This window comes from Protobothrops mucrosquamatus, unplaced genomic scaffold, assembly GCF_001527695.2.
Source record: "Protobothrops mucrosquamatus isolate PMUCROS unplaced genomic scaffold, P.Mucros_1.0 scaffold_178, whole genome shotgun sequence".
Classification (NCBI taxonomy): domain Eukaryota; kingdom Metazoa; phylum Chordata; class Lepidosauria; order Squamata; family Viperidae; genus Protobothrops; species Protobothrops mucrosquamatus.
Window position 1 is genome coordinate 349,685 of NW_015386254.1, and position 20,718 is coordinate 370,402.

The window sequence follows — 20,718 nt, forward strand, 5'->3', positions numbered from 1 at the left end:
GGGGGGGGGGGGGTTAAGTAGTAAAAAAAGTAGACTGTACAGCTTTAGATTACGTACCATTTCATCATAAAGCTTTTGAATAAAAAAATGTCCACTATTTTGTGGAAAAAAATAGTGAACATAATGTGAAAAAAGTGGACTGTCCACTCAAATAGTGGACACCTGGCAACCCTAAAGATGCATAGCCCATAATTTTGCATACGCATATGGTCATATCTCGGTTTTTATAAACGCGAAAACTAGAATCCGATTTTGACTTTCCTTGGTTTTAAAAGATAGCGCGTGGCTTGAACTTTCAGGGGAAAGTTCGCCTAACGTGCTGCTGTTCAGCATTCGACAGAATCTGGCTAGCTGTACAAGTTGATTTCAGAAATCTAAAGCGAAGGCAGGCTTACTAACTCTTTTGTGAAGGGAAATCCCACGGCTATCCTTGGAAAAAATATTCCAGAAAAGTCGTCCAAATAACTGCTATCAAAACAGCTACACGGACAATCAAGAGCTAAACTTGACCCAAGGAAGTATTTACTGTGCTATTCTTTTACTAAGTGACATGAAGAATAAAACTCTTATCCGAAGGCTGTAAAAATAAAAGAGCTGATAAAACAGACAGAGTAAAGTTGATTTTCTCACTTTAGATGGGAGTCCTACTGGTTGATCTTTAGCAAATTGGGTTGTATAGCAAGCTTATTTTGAGCCCTACTGGGTAGGGATCTTGTTGGTCTAAAAGCAGAGCACCAACTAACTGTTTCTCCTTTGTGAACAATTATAACAATATATTTTTTTCAGTCCCTGGTGAAAGTTTGCTGCTCAGCTTTGAGATGTATGTTCCCAGAACAGCACTAAACACCCATTTAAAAGTTCTTTTTGTTTAGCAATATTTTTTCATCATGTTTCTATTACAGTTTATTCATTTGGAATCAATTATTATTAGAAATGTTTATTTTTAAATGCAGACCAACATTCTTCCAAATAAATTGCAGGGGCTTATGAAAAAATAAGTTGAAAACTTTTTTTAAAAGGATTTTTTATACTACAGAAGAAAACTACAAACACTGTCCTCATTGTATGTGTGGTAAGCAGCAAGCCAAAATAAATGAATTCTGAGTTCTGAAACAAGCTCTACCAATGTTTTTTCCTCTAAAATATGCATTCCCATATTTCCTTACAAGAGGCAGAAATATATTTTTATTCTGGAGTATATCAAGCTCTATTTTTTTTTAAAAAAATATTGCACATCATCCTCATCCCTACAATTTGAGCATTTTGAAATGCAGAACCTTTCAATGAAGTTGTGAAATTAGTTCTATGTCAGTTGAATTGATTCAGTCAATTGAAAAGATGCATAAAGTATGAATTTAGAATACTAACAGAGACAGTGGAAGAGATTTAGGCATTGAAAATACAATTATTATTCCTTGGAGATCATGAATTCTATCTAAACTACACTGCTGGGACTGTTATTTCAGAATATCCAAGCCTCAAAAAAAAGTATGTATTTTCAGCAAAGAATGAGGCCATTATAAAAGAAAATCTTAAAACAATACCAAATTGTCACTTGAATTCTAAAGCTTCTAGTAAATATATTTCAGAACACAGTACTCTACAGTCTGAAACTAAATCTGTACACTGGTATTTTCAAATATTTTGGTAATTTGTCTACCAACATTTGAAGTTCTGTCTGGAATTATCTCAGCCATGACTTCAGAATTCTTAGATAGACATTACAGAGCAATGTGGTTGAGATTTCTCCCAAGTTTGTACTCTCAAGTATTTTCCAAAATAGGAGTAAGCCAATCCTTCTGAAATGGATGATTTCAGATATATATTCTGAGCTGTAAAGCGATTTGTAATTAGTTTCTGAACATCCAAATTGATTGGGAATGTTAGCTAAATTTGCTGACATTTACAGGACCACAGTGGAATAAACTGAATGAAGAGTGTAGAAGGTCAGAGTTGCAGGAACCAGACAATAAAAATAGGTTAAGAAACAAGCAAAATATCCTGGAAAGCATAGAAAAGGAAGTCTCGGACCACAAAGAATGGGAGATCAGTGAAATGTCTTAGACAGACTCTCTTTGTACATGCAACACATGTCAGTAACATGTAGGATCATATATGCTGAATGCACACTAAGTGGCTTTGCTCTTAGTGTCTGGAGATTCTCATTCATCCAGGTTATAGTTACCCCAAAGATGCTTTTTCACAATGCAACTGGACTTTCTTGTTTTTCTTTGAAAATATTTCGTTTCTCATCCAAGAAGTTTCTTCAGCTCTGACTGGATGGTGGGGAATGGAAAGATTTATACTTCAGACAGCTGGTCACTTGCATTCTTTTAGCGAGTCGTTAATGCTACCTGGAAGCTTATCTGTGTCTCCAGAGTCACCTGAGTACTGCAAATGTGTGTGGAGCCTTCTTGGAACTGTTGAAAGGACTGTGTTGTAGACTGGAGATAGATGAAGTTGTATCTCTCCCCCTCTGTTGAGAGAGGGCTGTTCAATTTTGACATAGATAGCCTCTTTGACCCCTCTTTCAAACCAGCGGTACTCTCTGTCCAAAACGTAGACTTTGCTGTCTTTGAAAGAGTGGCCTTTGTCTTTTAAATGCAGATGGACTGCTGACTCTTGTCCTGATGGGTTTGTTCTCCTATGTTGTGCCATGCGTTTATGAAGTTGTTGTTTTGTTTCCCTTTGCTCTCAGTGTTTTGAATGGGGATATCATCAGGCAGAATGCCAAGTAGTATTGCAAACTCCCTGAATGTTTAAGGGATTTACTCTGTATTATTCAGCTTCCACCTTTATACTATAACCCTGTACTCCCTGTGTCCCTCATGTTTCCTACCAGCCAAGAAAAGGTTCTCTATGTGCCTCAATTGATATTAGCATGGCAGCAATGTGCTGGTGGGAAAACATCTTAATTACTCCTTTATGTGAAGAATCCTGAAAATGCATATGAGTAAACACCAGAGTCCCTATCAGCCCTCACACTAGGGTTTGGCAGTATATCGTGGTTCTTGAGAGATGTTTAATCCCTTACTCAGGATTTAACTAGTTCTGGCAGTCTCAAATTGTATATAGAACAAAATGAAGCCTCTGACAGAGCCAGTTCATCTTCGCAGCAGAACAAGAAATCCAGGGTTATATATATTTATGCTTAACTCCTTGTTTTTTTTCCTCCCACATTTCTGAACCAGTGACCATTGCCTGGTCTCTTGATGGCCCTAAGAAATAACTGGAAGATGGTTTCACAGTTGTCCTTCTGGCCAGGGAACTGCTGGTCAGAGCCTGACCAGTTTCAACCCTTATCTTCTTATCTGGATGGACAGATGATGGGTTTAGCCCATGAACTAGCAGTAGGAAACGCTTGTGATCCTCCTCTCCTCTCCCATAATGTAAAAGAAGAGCCAATGATCTGATAGGTAGGGATAATCCAAAGTTTGAAATATAGGTGTGGGTAACATGGATAAGAAATACATTCTGAGTAAAACTTTGGGATATCATGTAATTATTTAAATTAACTAGGCAAATCGGTGTAATCTTTCAAGATAAATACAAGTGTTCTAACTATATATATATTTAACAACTTGTTTTGAGCCTGGCAAAGTGTTACTCAGGCAGTAGACGTAGAAATTCTATTGAGCAAATACCAAGTGGTTGCTTTTAAAGTGTGATTGCAACAGGGAGTGACTGTAGATACTGAAACTATGTGTTAAGAGTGACTTTTCCAACAATGTAGAAAAACAACAACACAAAATTCATCACAAGATGAGATGACTAAGGGTTTAAGATAGCATAATCTGTACTTAAAACAGGTGTTCAGGTAAGTTAAACCACAATAATATGCAGCATCATGTTATAGCCAATTAGAGAACTGAACAGTAAAACAAACAAGGAAGTTACCCAGAGCAGGATTCAAACTGGAGAAACATACACTATTGCTAGAGAAAACCAATGGCACAGAGATATTTGCTCAATTATTCATCTTACATGACACACATGGACATTCGTAACAATAAGTGGGTTATTTTCTTGTACAAATCCCTTGACGTAGGCCAAGGCTAAGAAAGTTAATTCCTGCCACAGCCATGGCAGGAAATAGGAAGCTGTTTCAGCAAACTACTTTGATGCCAATTCATGTTGTGACATTGCACCAAGTGCTACCATTGCGTACTAGCAAACTTGCGTCTGACCCAAGTACTGAGATCATAGCATTTATGTAATGACAGCTCATATACGCTGTTGTTTATCCTGTGTTATGGTAATTTGTAAGCCCCTGTATATGAATTACAGTACTATATTTGTCAAGTCATCCTAAAGCAGGGATCTGCAACCTTGACAACTTTTAAGACTTGTGGGCTTCAGCTCCCAGAATTCCTCAGCCAGCATAGCTTAAAGTTGTCAAGGTTGCAGACCCTTGTCCTAGAGGACAGCTTATCACAGATGAAAAAGATATAAAGAAGGAGCCAGTTTGATCTAGTGGGCTAGAAAGCAGGAGACCATGAGTTCAAGTCCTATCTTAGACATGAAAGCTAGCTGGGTGACTTTGGGCCAGTCAATCTCTCTCAGCCCAACTCACTGCATAGGATTGTTATATGGAAAATAGGAGGAGGAAGTCACATGGATAATAAAAAGTATGGTACAAATAAATAATAAAATAAAAATGTATCAAGACCGTAATTCTCAAAATCCTTATTTTATGACATACTAAGCAGGTGCAAGGGCTGAAATCTCTATTAAGCAAACAATTAATTATAATTAGTAATTTATTTAGTTCAAAGATAACACCTTGTGGCATAAATCTTATGAAGTGGAGCTAATTCAGCTTTGGTATTTATATATTCTCTATCAAATCAAGATTTATAGAATTTTAATTTAATACTTTAAGGATATAGTACTTGCCTATTAAAGATTCTTGAATGGAGATAATACATTTTTGGTATTAATTTAGGAATTTATGCTTAGAGTCCAAATTATGTAAGGACTGTTTAAATGGAGAGGCAACTGGTCTAAAAAATTGGGCAATGACCGTATTAGACACATTTGACCTTTTTATTTGGATATTACCATCATTTGTCCCCAAAATGCAACCATAAAATCCCTGGTCACCAACTTCAGTTCTGAAAACCTCCAAATATATGAACCATCTAAAAAAATAGGAAGGATGGTTGTTTTTTCTCCAATAAAAGCTAATGCAAAGTGAAGGACTATACCTTTGTATTTATCCATATGTCTAAAGATGATACTATTCTTCTACTACAGTCTTAATAGTTAAGAAAGGCAATACATTGAAGTCAGCTAATTAACATCCAACCAGTTTCTTAAATGTTATTAGTAAATGATAAGAGCCTTCTCTTTTCCATCAACCAATTTCTAACAGGATTAAATTGCCTTCTTGAACATTTTCTTGCATTTTAAAATTTTTATTATCTTTTACAATTTAAATTTTAAATTTGAACATTAACATTTTCATTCTCACTATTGTTCTGTATTTTTATATTATACTGTACATTGCCCAGAGTTCCTCTTTGCGGGAGATGGACAGTCTAGAAATGTGATAAACAAACAAACTATACACCTTCATGAAAAACTCATTGATTGGCTAGAATAAGAACAAGTTTGGGCTGATATTAGAAGATTTTAGGATAGGATGATCAACTAAAAGTCAACTTACTATTCTAAATTAATCTATCAGAAAAATAAATCTTGAATTAGAATTGGATTTTTGATTTAATCTCTAAGATTGTGGAGGAAACTAATAAATGCATTTAGGGATTGCTTTGTTATAATATTCCATGAGAATTTGTACAAGTTAATCAGGCATATGACAAGCAGAAGATTCTCAGACCCAATTTCAATAATAAGAGAAATTAAAGAAAGCTGTATTCTGCCCTCCTTATTAAATTTAAGTCTTAATTTTACTTCAAGCCCTGATAAAAAGTGAATTTTATCCCCTATCACTAGCTAACAAAGAGTACCTATTTGTTTTACCCAGATAATGCAGTCATCCTCTTTCCTGAATATAAGTTGGTCTTCAGTCAGAAAACGCTGGATGCTTATCATAGGCCAGAAAAATGGAAATGAATTATAGTAAAACAAAGGGACTGTACTCACAAATTGATGCAATTAATGGTCTCCATAAATTAAAAATTAACAGCAATCAGATTGAAATTAAAACCCTTAAATATTTAGTAATTGTTTTTCAATCTTCCTGGGCTTGGAAAGAGCAAACACATACATTTATAATAAAATAAAATATTTCACTTCATACTTAGAATATTTCCAATGATTTGCCAACCAACATTATTACGTTCCCTCTGTGGTCTTGCTATTCCAGATCAAAGAACTGTAAGCCTATTACTTTATGGTGTTCACATGTGTATCCATAAAGATGTAAAAAAAATGGAGGTAACTCAATCCAAATTTTCAAGAACATTACTTTGTATCCCTTGATGCATTTCAGTTGTGAGTTTGAAACTAGAGCTTGTTTGAATAATTAGACCTGTATGAGGATTTGCCTGCTGAAATATTAGTTAATGTTAATTTCGGAGGGACAGATCCTTAAATTCAGTTAATCTTTGTGGATAAATTACAATAACCTTAGATTTGGTCTACTCTGGATGCTTGACTCAGTCCTTAATAACCCTAAGATCTTTGTGAGCATTGTGAGAGGTTAAGCAATATATCCTAGATCTAGATTTACAAATTTTAAATTTATTGTTTTAATGTTTTATATTGCATTGTAACTGAATGATTGTAAGCTGCCTAGAGTCACCTCTGATTTGGAAAAGACATAATTTGTAACTTTCCACTCCAAGACTGAATTTGTCAACCAGTGTGGAGCTGAATCACTATCACATATTTTGTTGACACCATTGCACCATCATGGTGCTCCAAATTAGTATTTCCTCTTCTAGTAAATCACTCTAGTTGTTTTATGGAAAATAATGTTTTTCTATTAGCAGACATATACTTAGAACCCTTAGAAAAAGATGGCAAAATATTGTTCAAGCGTATGTGCTGTAAGGAAGCGTTGAATGTAAATAACGTCTGATAGACTGTTTTCTATGTTAGGAGATAATCAGCTATGCATTTTAGGTTTTAATATTTTAGTTTGGTTTAGTATTTGAATCAGAATTTTTGTCTATGACCATGAATAACTTTAGATTAACTTAATTCTGAGCAGTTAAGATAAAGGTAAAAGTTTCTCCTGTCCACTTGTGTCCAGTTCCAGGGGCTGGTGCTCATCTCTGTTTCTTAGCCAAGGGAGCCAGTGTTGTGCAAAGACATTTCCATGGTCATGTGGCTGGCATGACTATACATTGAGGTGCACGGAATGCTGTTACTTTCCCACCAAAATGGTACCTATGTAATCTACTTGCATTTGCATGCTTTTGAACTCCTAAGTGGGCAGGAGTTGGGGCAGGTAACAGGAGCACACCCATTGTGCTGACAAGCCCAGTATCTTTAACCACTGAGTCATGACGCCATCCGAGCAACTATCGCAATGTATTTCTGCAAACATGTTTTTTAAATATATCATTTTACCCATTCCAAGATAAAGGAAAAGAACAAATAACTACCTAGATTCTTCCAGTTGTAAACGTCACTTGAAATTATTGTGTAAGATAGAAGCAGAGAGTATGAAAAAAACAACACAAGAAAACCAGGATAAGCCATAAAGTATCACTTATAAACAACCAAACGAGTCACATTTCCTTGGTATGCTGTGTGAATTGAGCTATATTAACTGTGCATAACACAGTTAATCTATTTGGTCTTAATATATGAACATAACCACTAGAATGTATAAACTATCGGTTATTGTTTAGCATTTTGTGCAAACATAATCTGACAATGCTGTCAAGTACAATGAAATTCAAAATCAAACAGCTTCACTTCAAATTGTTATTTCAAAATTACTGCAAAAGGAGAAGAAACTGGTTCAAATGGTGCTGCAGTATTTGTTATCTTTAGATTTATTTATTTATATCCCACCTTATTATTTTTACAAATAGCTCAAGGCAGAGAACATATCCAATAATTTAAATTAAATTATTTAGATGACTAAGAGTTTATACCGAGCAATACTATTTTGTTTGAATTTTATGAGTTATGCTTAAAATTATTTATTTAGTAGTAATTTTCTCCATATTATTAGATGCCATTTCCCCCTAAAATTTCTGTGTTAACTTGTATTGTATTGCATAACCACTTTGTGTTTGAATTTTAAACTGAGATACCTGAAATGGCATTTGTGCAGATATACCATCCTGTGCTATTGGCTCAAAGTCTGTTATTCCCCTCCTGCCCACACATTTTGGCACCTCTGGTCTTGATTTAATTTTGAATAAGCCCAATCATAAATCACCAGTGTGGTGTTTTTTTTTAAAAAAAGAAAAAATCATTTTATTTTTCATAATCAGGCTGTATTTAGCAATGTTTACAAAATACTTGATCTGATAAAATTTCCTTGATACCAAGAGAGGATTTCTTATTCCTATTTTTCTACTTTCTGCCTGAACTAAGGACAACAACCATTTGTCCTACAGTATATGAAAGATACTCAGTGAGTAAACAGAGTGAGTAAATTTTCATGGCCAGCATGTAAGGACATGGGTCTGTGCTCTGTATCTTTATAGCCATAAATCACCCATTCATACCTAATATACATAACTTTCCACATTGAAATATTTTTCTGCTCTAGATTTATTGACCAGCTTAAGGACTTAATTACAGTAATTCCATATGGATATTAAATTTAATACTATATGACTCTATTTGTATTAGTTTTTCCTTTTGCTATGTTCAGTTTATTTTGATGGCTCTAATGCATGTAGGTTTTTTTAATGTATTATATAACCAGTATTGTATTTTTTTCTGGTGGTGTAATTGCTTGTTGCATTTTGCCATTAAAAAAAATTAATGTGAATCAAGGGGGACTGTTTGGGTTATAAGCTAGTGTTAAGATAGGAATATATATAATTGTATGTTAGTATATAGAGAAATAAATTAGATATTGTATTGTATAGAAAATATGTATGCATATATAGAGATTAAGAACTATATGTATGAAGCGGAACGAATTGTTAGAAATACGTATACTGGAATGTTACGTTATGTCCATTTTTGTTTTAACTGTATAATAAATAAAAAAACTTTTAAAAAAATTATGGTGACATTCCTTGCTTTTTAGATTTACAGTCATGTTTAAATACAAATATTTTTGCAAGTGAATGCAAATTTTGTAAGAGCAAAACATACTGTATATACTTGTTTCCCACAACTTAATCTTATACATTTCTCTCCATGCAACTGTGAGTAGTACTTTTTGAAAACAAGAAAATATTTGGCATCCAAATTTTTAATAAAACCTGTGTGGGAATTACATTAGAAAAAACAATATACAAAGGCTAATAAAACCAAAGGGTTTCTTTTATATGCCTGGTTATTTCTTTTCCCCCCCAAGTTCTATTTCCTGTTATATAAGCATTATCCCCTTGCAAAATGTCTGTCTAAGCCTTTAACCAAATGCCTTCCAAGTATGATGAAAATGAACCTTAGAAGCCTCAACTAGAATGTGATTTATACACACCCTTTCTGAGGCCCAGTGAGGTTGCTGACTTTCTAATTCCTTCCTGCTGCTCTCTGCAGCTGTCATCACCTTCCCAGCACTATTTTTACTCATAATACTTCCTCCTCTGCCCATTGGGTTATGTTGTTCCTATTTGCACTGTACCAGATGTGTCCAGCCATTCACAGGTGTGCCCAGTATTATTCTCACATTTTCCTCCTTACTGAAAGAAATGCAATAGGATCTAGTTGTTTTCAGTCACTCAGAAGCAAAGTAAAGCAAATCTCTAGGTTTGTGCCATCTTTCTAAACAGATTTCTACAGATCCCTTAGAGCTTAGAAATGGCAAGGAATATTGTGCCCTTTGAATTCAACACACTGGGATGATTGTGAGTTTGCCAAGATACATGTGGGCAAGGCATACCTCTAAACAAAACTGTTTTTAGTTTTGCTTCCTTTTAACTGTGCATTGTAAGGGCAATTATGTAATGCTGTCCATATTTTCTTTCAGAAATGCAGTTTTCCTCATTAGATAATGCACAAGAAGCTTCGGACGTCAGTTATTCTGTTTTTTAGTACATTCTAAGGAAAATGTTGCCTTTTGCAAAAGCATATGATATTTCAAATCATACTTATAATACAGCTGAACACCTTGGCAGATCCTTCTTTACATGCACTGTTTAACATGTCATTATGTATCAGAGTTTTATTTTTATCGGTAAGTGCTAGTCATTGTCACATTACTAAGCTGACAAATATAATTACTATCATGCTAGATAGAACATGAAGATTCAAGTCCTAAAGAGACAGTAGCAATATAAAGGCTCTTTAATTATTAATGGAGAGAATGACAAGATACTCTAGCAGAGACTATAAGTGCAGGCAGCTACAGCAACCTATATGTAATGACTGAAATGACTATTAATCTATCAGCAGTTTACAGTACAAGTGATTCTCATTTAACAACCACTAATTCAGCAACTATTCAAACTCACAATGGTGCTGAACCAGTGGTACATACAACAGGTTGCCATACAGTAATTACTACAGTCACAGACACCCTACAGTCATATGATCATGATCTGGGTGCCTGGTGCTCAACTCACAACCATGATATTGCAGTGTCCTATGGTCACCATTTGCAACCTTCACTGCCAAGCAAAGTCAATGGAAAAGCCAGTAAGGGTTTGCATATGATATTCCACTTTATGGCATGGGATTTGCTTAATGACCAATTGACATGTTGAAATGGCCATCGCTAAACAATGCAACCATGTGACATCATGCTTTCTGATCACACCTCTTAGTAGTAGTGGAAATTCTGGTCTCAATTACTGTCATTAAGTGAAGGCTACCTATAAACATAAGGCCAAGGTTAATCACAGGGATATAAAAAACATCACTTAAAATCCTTGACCCAGTTAAAAAAAATGTGATTTTATGACCTCATTTTGTAAGGTAAGAAAGAGATTAGGATGCCTGACTATAGGGAAGATTGATTCTATTGTGTGAGACAAGTCCATAGTAACCACAGATAATCTCAAAGAATGGGGAACCAAATGTATTTTCTTAATTATCCAGAAATCAAGCCATATGAGATTTTAAAACTAATACTATGGAATTTTGTTCAGGAACAAATTGATAGTAAATGCAATCCTTTTAATATAGGTATTACCTGGATTCTCTTAATTTTTCCAGAGATCAATTGATTGCTGTGTTTTATATCAAAAGATCATTCAATGCTAGCTGCCCTGTCCATTTTACTCAGATACAAAAAAAAATCTCCCACACAATTATACAATTGGTAAAGTACAAAGAAATACAATCCATTAGTTTTGAATCAATATCTGCAGTCTTAAATACAGATTAAAGTATAAATTACATTATGCCCATAAAGTATCAAATTTATGCAAACAAAAGATGCTGAGTTGGAATGGGCTTTTTTATTGATGTTTGAGGTGACTCATGATCCTAGTAGGCAGTCTTGAACAAGGGTTTTGTGGGTTTTTTGGTCTCTATTTCTTCTTTTCCAGAATTACCAAACAGCTTTCCATCATTACGCAGATTCAAATTTTTCTTCCTTCTGCTTTGTGGTTAAGCATATCCAAATTGGAACAGACAAAAGCAAAGAAATCTATTCTGATACAAGTTATAACGGTTAGTATGAATAGTTGAAAAACAAAACAAGAGAGGGATGCAAACTGAAGGCAATTAAAGACTTTCACATCTTCTCCATCTTTATTTATGCATAGATATCCCGTTTATATTTATCATGCAGACATATATATTGTCTCTAGTCCATTAATTTCAAAACTGTTTAAAAGACACAGAAAGAATGAAGATGGTCTGATTAAACAGATTGTCCCTGTCTGCAACAAAAACAAAAAAAGATACAATGAAAATCTGCTCCCATTAATTCTATCAACTCCAGGATTCACTTTCCCTGTAGAACAGTAACTAGTAATAACTTGGTTCAATATTTTTTTAAACTAAGAGTTGCCTACACTACTTGAATTGGACCTCTCACGAGAAGGTACTAATTAAAGTATGTTGATGTCGGATGATTTTTCATTTTGAAGTATAAGGAAGGATTGCTCCCTCCTCTCATTGATTATGATGAAACAACCCCAAAATTTATTTCCTCAAAAATGAAATCAAAAGAACAATTATTAAAATTTCAGGGGGCAGAAGCTACCCCATATTTAAAATATAGAATGCAAAACCCTTCATTGCCGAAACAAAGAGCAGAAAATAAGACTTACATCTCTACAAATCAAGATGCTAGCAGAAAAATCTTCAATCTCTTTGCACAGTGAAACATACAGCAGGCACTGATGATCATAAATTAGATACAGGTTATTTCAACTAAATACCTATACTTTACCCTTTGACAAGCAAGTAGTGTAATCATGAAATGTAAAATCCCTGAACTCATTGGCTTTCTAGAAAACAAGCAAAACATTTATTTGTGAATCTATACAATTTTGTATGTCACATAACAGAAAATCATATCCTTTTAGGGAAGTGAATCTATATGCATTGATCTAATTATAAAACTTTGGGTATAACATGCATAAGCCAGAACAGAATTAGAAAACAGAAATAAACCATCCAAGATGGCTTGGTAGAAGCACTTGCAATTAGCGTAACAATCAATTCTCAAAGCTAAGAATCTTTTAGTATTGGGTAACATAATGAGAAGACCAACCAACAATATATCAGATTGTGACTACTGTTAATTTTTTCCTCATTAGTACAAATACTAGAAAATACGATGAATCCCTTGGAACATAATATGAAGCAAATCATAGTTACCTGAAACGCTAAAGATAGATATAACATTTCAACCTTTATTATATAACACACAAAATACTAAAATGATTTACAGATGCAACATAAGTATAGCGAGACAAGAAATAGTTTCAGTATTTTTTCATGCTGTTGGACGTCCGGAGTGCTGGTTTGGATCCAGGAAGAGGTGGCGATTGCCATACAGCTGAACTTGTACGCTTGAAATACCTTGGCTTACTTTTATAGAAGATATTCTCTAGCTTAGGGCTTGATATGAGACCAAATAACCTGTTGATATCTGGAGGATTGTAGTACTGGTATGTAACAGCTTCATTAAGTTGAACCCCTGAGGAAATAATAATTTTTCATACGTGAGTAATTCTTCAGGCAGGAACCCATCTCCAACCAAAGTACTTCTACAATGTATAAAATGGCCAGAATGTGAAGTTCGTCCAGTAATTCTAATAATAATCAATTGGCCTGCAACAAACAAGTATATTAAACTGCTTGTCACTCCAAGTCAAAGACATAAATTTGTTAATGGCCTAAAAGGGTTGGCACTATGGAAAAGAATACAGATTTTCCAATTATCAGTATCATTATTTCATATGATAATTTACTGAATTTTGACTATTTTTTCCCTCTTTTACTCTTATCATAAAGATACAAGAAATGCTGTAAAATGTAAATCTGAAAGACGCATATATACCGCTGGCCCACAAAGGGATGGGTTTGCGAGGTTGACTCTCATCATCAGTGGAATCGTCGCTATTCAGATCCATTCCATAGTCATTCAGATTGACTTTAAGAGACTTTGTATTTTTCAGATCTTGGGCATCCACTTGGTTGGAACTCCCACTATAACATTTCTAAAATACAGGGAAGGTTGAATGTTACAAACACAGCAGTTATCAACAGTGGCTCTTTGTGACCACCCTGCTTGCCTTTCCAAAATTTATGCATACACTTTTTCATGGAAGCAGCAGCTAAAAGTTATATTGTATACAAAGATTATGGAAAGGTTGCTATTCTCCTCCAGATGTGTTTACAGACAAATGAATAACAGAATTTGAAGCTCTTTACCAACAATATACAGTGAAATCAATGATCACTGTCTGAAAAACGAATAAGTAGAAAGAGGCAGATGACTGAACCACAAAACCCAGGTGATTCAGTTCTGCAATTTTCTAAAAATAAAGTAAGGGGGTGACAGTGGGTAGAGGCAAATTTTCTATTTTAATATGTCAAATGGAAACAATTGCATTAAAAAAGAACAAATGACTACATAAGTATGGCTGTTTTATGTACTAGCATTAGCTTTGCTTCAACATATTTCACAAACTCAGAAACCCATCAAAATAATGTCTCTTCCTCCTTAAATGGCTGAAATAATAACTATAGGTTTTCTTACTATGCTAACATATTTTTAATATACTGCATTATTTTATTTTGCTTAAATCTATAACAGATGTGTGTCTAAAGTCAGTAAGGCTTTAAATAAAGGCATAATTCAAATTATGTTTGTGTAAGATACTGGACATTTAATAGTATACTTCAAACAATCTAGCTCTATCTTTAGCTTAGCTAAAATGAAGATGTTTGAATGTGAAACATTAATCCAAGTTTTTTTTCTTTTAATTCTCTAACTCATGTTTATTTTCAATCCTTTCAGCCCTTCACCTGTTGTACTTTCCACAGAACTGGCAGTTTAATGTTTAGCTTGCAAATGCTGAAGTCCTTTGTATAACAACACATTAAAATAAATACAGCTATGACTATTACAGATCAACTTATACCCAGAATTTTAGTCTCCAAACAAACTACCTTTTAAAAATTATTTGACATTTCAGAATAGTAATATAGGAAAAATACTTTATCATAGATACTTGTGGATCTCATTATAAATACCTTAACATATATGCTTACTTAAAATGGGACCACAGAAAGCATAGATTATGTCTCGCAGAGCAACAATTTGAGCACAGTAACCTTTCCCTTCAACTGAGTAATCAGTGAACTTCATCAATCATGTTCCTCTGCCCTCTTGTGATCATATACAAATATTGCAGAACCCACAATTGTTTACAGCACAAATAGAGACTCCTCCCCTGCATTCATTTTATTAGAGATTCCTCCCCTGCATGGATTATATTTTGCAGATGGCATGTAGTTCAGGAAGTGCTTAATATAAGGATCCAATCTGGGTCGATCACCAGGACCAGAGGTTTTGACCTCTGAGCTTTTGGACTCGTGCTGGAGCCCATCGTCAGGGAACTTCTCTCTAGCCTAGAGCCTACAGTCCGAAAGCCTGGAAGACTAAACCTCTGGTCCCAGTGACCAACTCAGATTGGATCCTGCAATATTATCCTGGGACATATATATTCACCTTCATTCCTGTTTAATATAAGATTTAAATCAAAGAAGTCATTAAAGTATATCAAAGATGGCCCAGTTAAGCATGGGGGACTACGTATTTTGATAAATAAAGATAACTATGATAGAAATGTTCAATATTCATTCAACAGCAAAGCTACTGCCATTTCAGGGAGAAAGAATGTATGGAGTTCTAGAAGCAAAACCTTGTGTCAGAAAGTATCTAAGTGATGACAGAACAAAAAGAGAAAAGAAAACAATCACACAAGATAAATTTCGACAATGTTTGTCTATCTGAAAGCAGAACAGGTATATATGTACAGAAGTGTCCCTCTAATTTAGAAGCGGAAAACTATTCCAATCCTTGGACAATGTCAATACTTTCTACATCCAGTTTACATGCCTTTCTCCACTGCTGAGCTAAAATGCTCTCCACCTACCCTTGGGTAGGCAGAAAACCAAGGCAATATATCTTCCTGATCCTGTCCTGAGTTGTTGCAGCCATTTGATTTCTTTTCAAGTAGGTACAGTAGTGGCAAAGCCTAACAGATTGAATACGCCTTGAAGCTTCCTTTGGGCAGTGCTTGAATGAGGTGACTTCATCACCAATTCAGCTTATGAGTATTGAACTCAGGTCAATGAGAATGAAGTGGCTGGATGGAGTCACTGAAGCAGTAGGAGTGAGCTTAAATGGACTCCAGAAGATGGTAGAGGACAGGAAGACCAGGAGGAACATTGTCCATGGGGTCGCGATGGGTCAGACACGACTTCGCAACTAACAACAACAACAACTCAGGTCAATCTCTTTCATGGCTTGGTGATAAGCTAAAGGCAGTATTATGGAAACACATGAGGAAAACATAAAGAGATCGACAAGTTATATTTCTGCCGTGGCAATTTGCAAATGGGGGAAGACCTAAATAATGGACTGCAGGCCTCAATCATTTCCCATCTTGCAGGAGAAGCCTGCAAAATAGTTCCTACTCACCTGAGCAGTTATATTCAGCCACCCACATGCAGCAGGGACAGTTTCCACTTGCACAGCTGTATCGTCCTGCTGCAGCCGAGCCCGTGAAACAGGATTCTCTTCTTCCTATTAACCAGAGAAGAGTCTTAGTTACCAGGCCAACCAATTTAATCGATTTGCAGGAGTGGCTTCACACAAAAGCAACATACGCCAATCTGTCTATTCTTTAGAACTATTTTCTTTTTAGATATCTATTAAATGATCCATTAATGAGTCCTCAGATTTGTTTTTTTGCTTTAATTGCTACCTGACTGAAAAAACACACAGTGAAATCCAACATTTGCCCCATTCTCTTCCATCATAATTACTGTTTGTATGCCAAGAAGGACTACAGTTATAACCACTGCCTTTTCCCTGGTCCTAGGGCAAAACCAACTACAGTTGCATAATCTGCTTTAAGTATATATAATTTCAGTTTCCATAAATCACATGAGGAAATGTGTGATTAACAATATGTTGTCTCTCCTAAAAATCTAGAATAGTAAGTGACATGCAAAGGCAGTATTCCTTTCAGACAGAAACAAAGTGGCAGGAAGAAATTGAAGCCATACATTTTGGAAATGCAGCTGAAAATATTATTTGCTGGCAAAAGCTTGCTCGATCTTAATCCCCCCTCCCGTATATTGGCTTTTGAATAAGTTAACACACCTTTACATTTTCTTCCTCTTCCTTAACTATAGTGAGTTCCTGAACTTTCACCAGCTTCTCTTTATCTTGGTGCCTTTGGTGCCTAAAAACAAAGCTGAGTTAATACAGAAATACTTGCAGTGCACTGATTGCTTGGAAATAAGTTCCCCTGGGATCACTGCAAAATCCTTGTCAAAAAAGTTGGTTGGGAATGTAAACTTTCCCCAAATGTGAATAGCTTTCCTGGATATTATTACCTTAAAAGGAAGTAATACCATTTCAAAGTTGGTTATTTGGCTCACTATTTTCAGTGTTGATTGTTTTTGTGTCTCCTGTAATTCCTTGAACTTTGACTTACCCATAGTTTCAACCTTCAGAGTTCTCCTCCTTATTTTTTATTTTATTTTATTTTATTTTATTTTATTTTATTTTATTTTATTTTATTATTTTATTTTATTTTATTTTATTTTATTATTTTATTTTATTTTATTTTATTTTATTTTATTTTATTTTATTTTATTTTATTTTATTTATTTTATTTTATTTTATTTTATTTTATTTTATTAAATTTATTTGCCACTCATCTTCTATTGAAACGGCTCTGGGTAGCTTACAGAATTAAGGAAACAAAATTCTCACCCCTTTTCCTGTCTATTGCTATTGATTTCCAGCATTTTCTTAATTTCCCCAATTGTTCTCCATTTTTCTGGACGTTCTTGAAGCTTTGGCCCTTCTTCCTGAAACAAGCATAGAGAATCAATGTCTTTCATACATGCATGAATACATATATACACAACGCGCAAACACAAACACACACACACACACACAGAGAAATATATATGGAAAAACAAGAACACTTACAGTGCTGGTGAGAAGCCTACACTCATGTATTTATATAAAAATATATAAAACAGTTTTTACTGCAGTAATAAACATGTTAACAACAAATTTTAGAAATGAGATGGTACAGCTATTATTTTTCAAATCTTACCAATATATATTGTCAGATCAAGAACAGAATACTCCACCTTTCTTCAAGACACAAAGAAAGTAGTGTCTCAATTAGAAAATTCTACATTTATCATATCTCCAAACACACGGAAATACTTGGGCCTATGAATGTGAATTAAAAAAGCTACACTAACATGAATACTTATACAGTCTGTTCATCCTTCATTCCCTTTGGATATTCTTTAACAGCAAACCAGCAGCAATTAAACAATTTGTGAGCCTTTCATATTTTTGATCACATAGAAATAAAAACATTATTTCTTAAGTATAATCAAAGCCTCTTTGGAGTTTGCCTATTCTAGTTGTGGCATACAGAGCCTCCTTCTCTATAATTCCATTTTACTGGAAAGTCAATATAGTGCTTACCATTTGTGGCAGTTTCAGTTTTCGGAATTCTGCTTCTATTTTCTTTATAGATTTCTTTGCCTTTTCTTCTGCTGTTTTCTCCTCTCGCATCTGTGCAAAGAACTTGTCAAAATTCTATCTATTTTATTTTGTATTAAAGACTAGGGAGATATATTACATAACAAGTCCTGGTGGTACAGTAGTTGGAATGCAATATTGCAGGCAAACTGTGCCCACAGGCTGGAGTTCGATCCTGACAAGGTTGACTCAACTTTCCATCCTTCCAAGATCGGTAAAATGGGGACCCAGATTGTTGGGAGCAATAAGGTGACATCGTAAACTGCCCAGAGAATGCTGTAAAGAACTATGGGGCAGTACATAAGTCTAAGTGTTATTGCTATAATAAAATGGATTTAGGACTAGAGCATGGGTCAGCAACCCGCAGCTCTGCAGCCGCATGCAGTTCAAAATCGGCAGAGGACGCCGAGGGACAGGAGTCGGTGGTACACGTTAGACTTTTTTTTTTTCACCCTAATTTTTTCAAGTTGGTTAGTTAAGTTTGAAGAGTACTTCAAACTTAACTAACCAACTTGAAGAAACCAAACACCCTGACGGGTGTTTGGAGAAAGGAAGAAGTCTGACGTGCACTACCGTCACCTCCTTCTACTGGGAGGATTGCTGGAAAGGTGGCAGAACCACGGGTGGCCAGTCTCGGGATGCCTCTTCCCTGCCTGGCGGGTTTCCCTTTGCCCTGCTCTGCCGCTGCCTATGTTAGTCCGGGGGGTCGCCGGGGTCTCGGTAGCTTCCTCTCTCCGCCCATGCCTTACGGCCATCTCGCAGACAACGGATCTCCATGGCCTCTCTTGATTCTCCTGTGGTGCCTCTTCGCCGTCCTCCCGCTGTCGACGCCGCTGCTGCTGCCAGTCGCGCTGAGCGAGGCCGGAGAGGCGGCGACCGGGCAGCCGGGCACCTTCGCCATCCTCCTGCTATTGCCGCTGCTGCTGCCGGTTGCACTGAGCGAGGCCGGAGAGGCGGCGGCGACCAGGCAGCCGCTCCTATTTGCCGTCCTCCCGCTATTGCCACCGCTCACGCTGAGCGAGGCCGGAAAGGTGGCGGTGACCAGGCAGCCATGCCCCTTCGCTGTCCTCCTACTGCCGCCGCTGCCACGGGGCTCTCCACTACCCGGCCCTACCTCAGCCCCATCGGTGCTGCCTTTCTCGGCCGCTTTCGGAGAGCCGCCGCTGCCGCCCTCAGTGGTGCAAGAGAAAGAGACCTTGCGCTACGAGGGTGGAGGGGCCGGCGGCGGGTTGGGACCACCATCGTCCCTGCAGCGGCACTCCCCATTGCCGGCGCGGCCACCATGGTGTACCCGCGCTGCAGGGAGAGCAGCGTCCCCTTGGTGCCCTCCTCTTGAGACGGCAAAATGGCCGAGGACGCGGCAGGGGCGGCAGCTGGGCCAGGAGCAGTGGAGACCCCCGACGATTCTGCAGGGGCCATCACCATGCCGCCACCAGAGCCAGTGCCTCCCGTCCTGCTCCCCCTCCCTGCCACTTCGGCACCGTCTGCCTTTCATTCTCTCTCTCTCCGCACCTGGGGAGAGAGGAAAGAGAGAGAAAGAGAGGAAAGAGAGCAAGAAAGAGAGGAGAGAGAGGAAAAAGAAAGAGAAATAAAGTGAGAGGAAAGATAAACAGAAAGGAAGAGGAAAGAGAGAAAGAGAAAGAGAGGGGGAGAGGAAAGAGAAAAAGGGAGAGGGAGAGGAAAGAGAAAAAGAGAGGGAGAGGGAAGTGAGTGAGAAAGAGAGAAAGAAAGAGAGGAAGAGGAAAGAAAGAAAAAGAAAGAGGAAAGAGAGAGAGGAAGAGGAAAGAGAGAGAGAGGAAAGAGAGGGAGAGGGAGAGAGGAAAGAGAGAGAGACAGGAAAAAGAGAAAGAGAAAGAGAAAGAGAGGAAAGAGAGAAAAAGAGAGAAAAAAGAGGAAAGAGAAAGAGAGAGGAAAGAGAGAAAGAGGGGGAGAAGAGGAAAGAGAGAGAAAGAGAGGAGAGAGAGGAGAGGAAAGAGGGAAAGAGAGATAAGAGAGAAAGAAAGAGAGAGGAAAGAGAAAGAGGAAAGAGAAAGAGAGAGAAGAGAGAGGAAAGAGAGAGAAAGAGAAAGGGAGAGGAAAGAGAGAGAAAGAGAGAGGAAAGAGAGAGAGAGAAAGAGGAAAGAGAGAGGAAAGAGGGAGAGAAAAAGGGAAATAAAGAGAGGGAGAAGAAAGAAAGAGAAAGGGGGAGAGGAAAGAGAAAGTACTCCTCCGGAGTCCGGGAAATCTCCGTCTCCCAAGTGCCTTTGTTCCCTTTGTTTTTGGGAACAAAGCCAGTCGTTGCCTCCACTTCTGTGAATTACAGAGAACTGTGAGTAAATAATAACCAGATGGAACTGACCAGGGGAAATTGGACTTGAGCAACTTAAGACTTTAACTCAATTTATTAACATCTTCTTTAA

At 36.7% G+C, this 20,718-nt stretch overlaps 1 protein-coding gene across 1 annotated transcript in view; it reads right to left on the minus strand.

Moving 5' to 3' along the window:
- Positions 1–12,716: 12,716 nt before the first annotated feature.
- The window catches only part of LOC107294451 (inner centromere protein), a 26,068-nt gene continuing 18,066 nt past the window's right edge, over positions 12,717–20,718 (minus strand). Inside the window, exons 13-18 of the mRNA XM_015823686.1 lie at positions 18,263–18,352; positions 17,525–17,622; positions 16,907–16,988; positions 16,220–16,324; positions 13,568–13,727; positions 12,717–13,204 (exon numbers count right to left, since the gene is read on the minus strand). Coding sequence (XP_015679172.1) covers positions 12,990–13,204; positions 13,568–13,727; positions 16,220–16,324; positions 16,907–16,988; positions 17,525–17,622; positions 18,263–18,352 — 750 coding nt within the window. The 3' untranslated portion in view covers positions 12,717–12,989. The remainder of the gene's footprint in view (positions 13,205–13,567; positions 13,728–16,219; positions 16,325–16,906; positions 16,989–17,524; positions 17,623–18,262; positions 18,353–20,718) is intronic.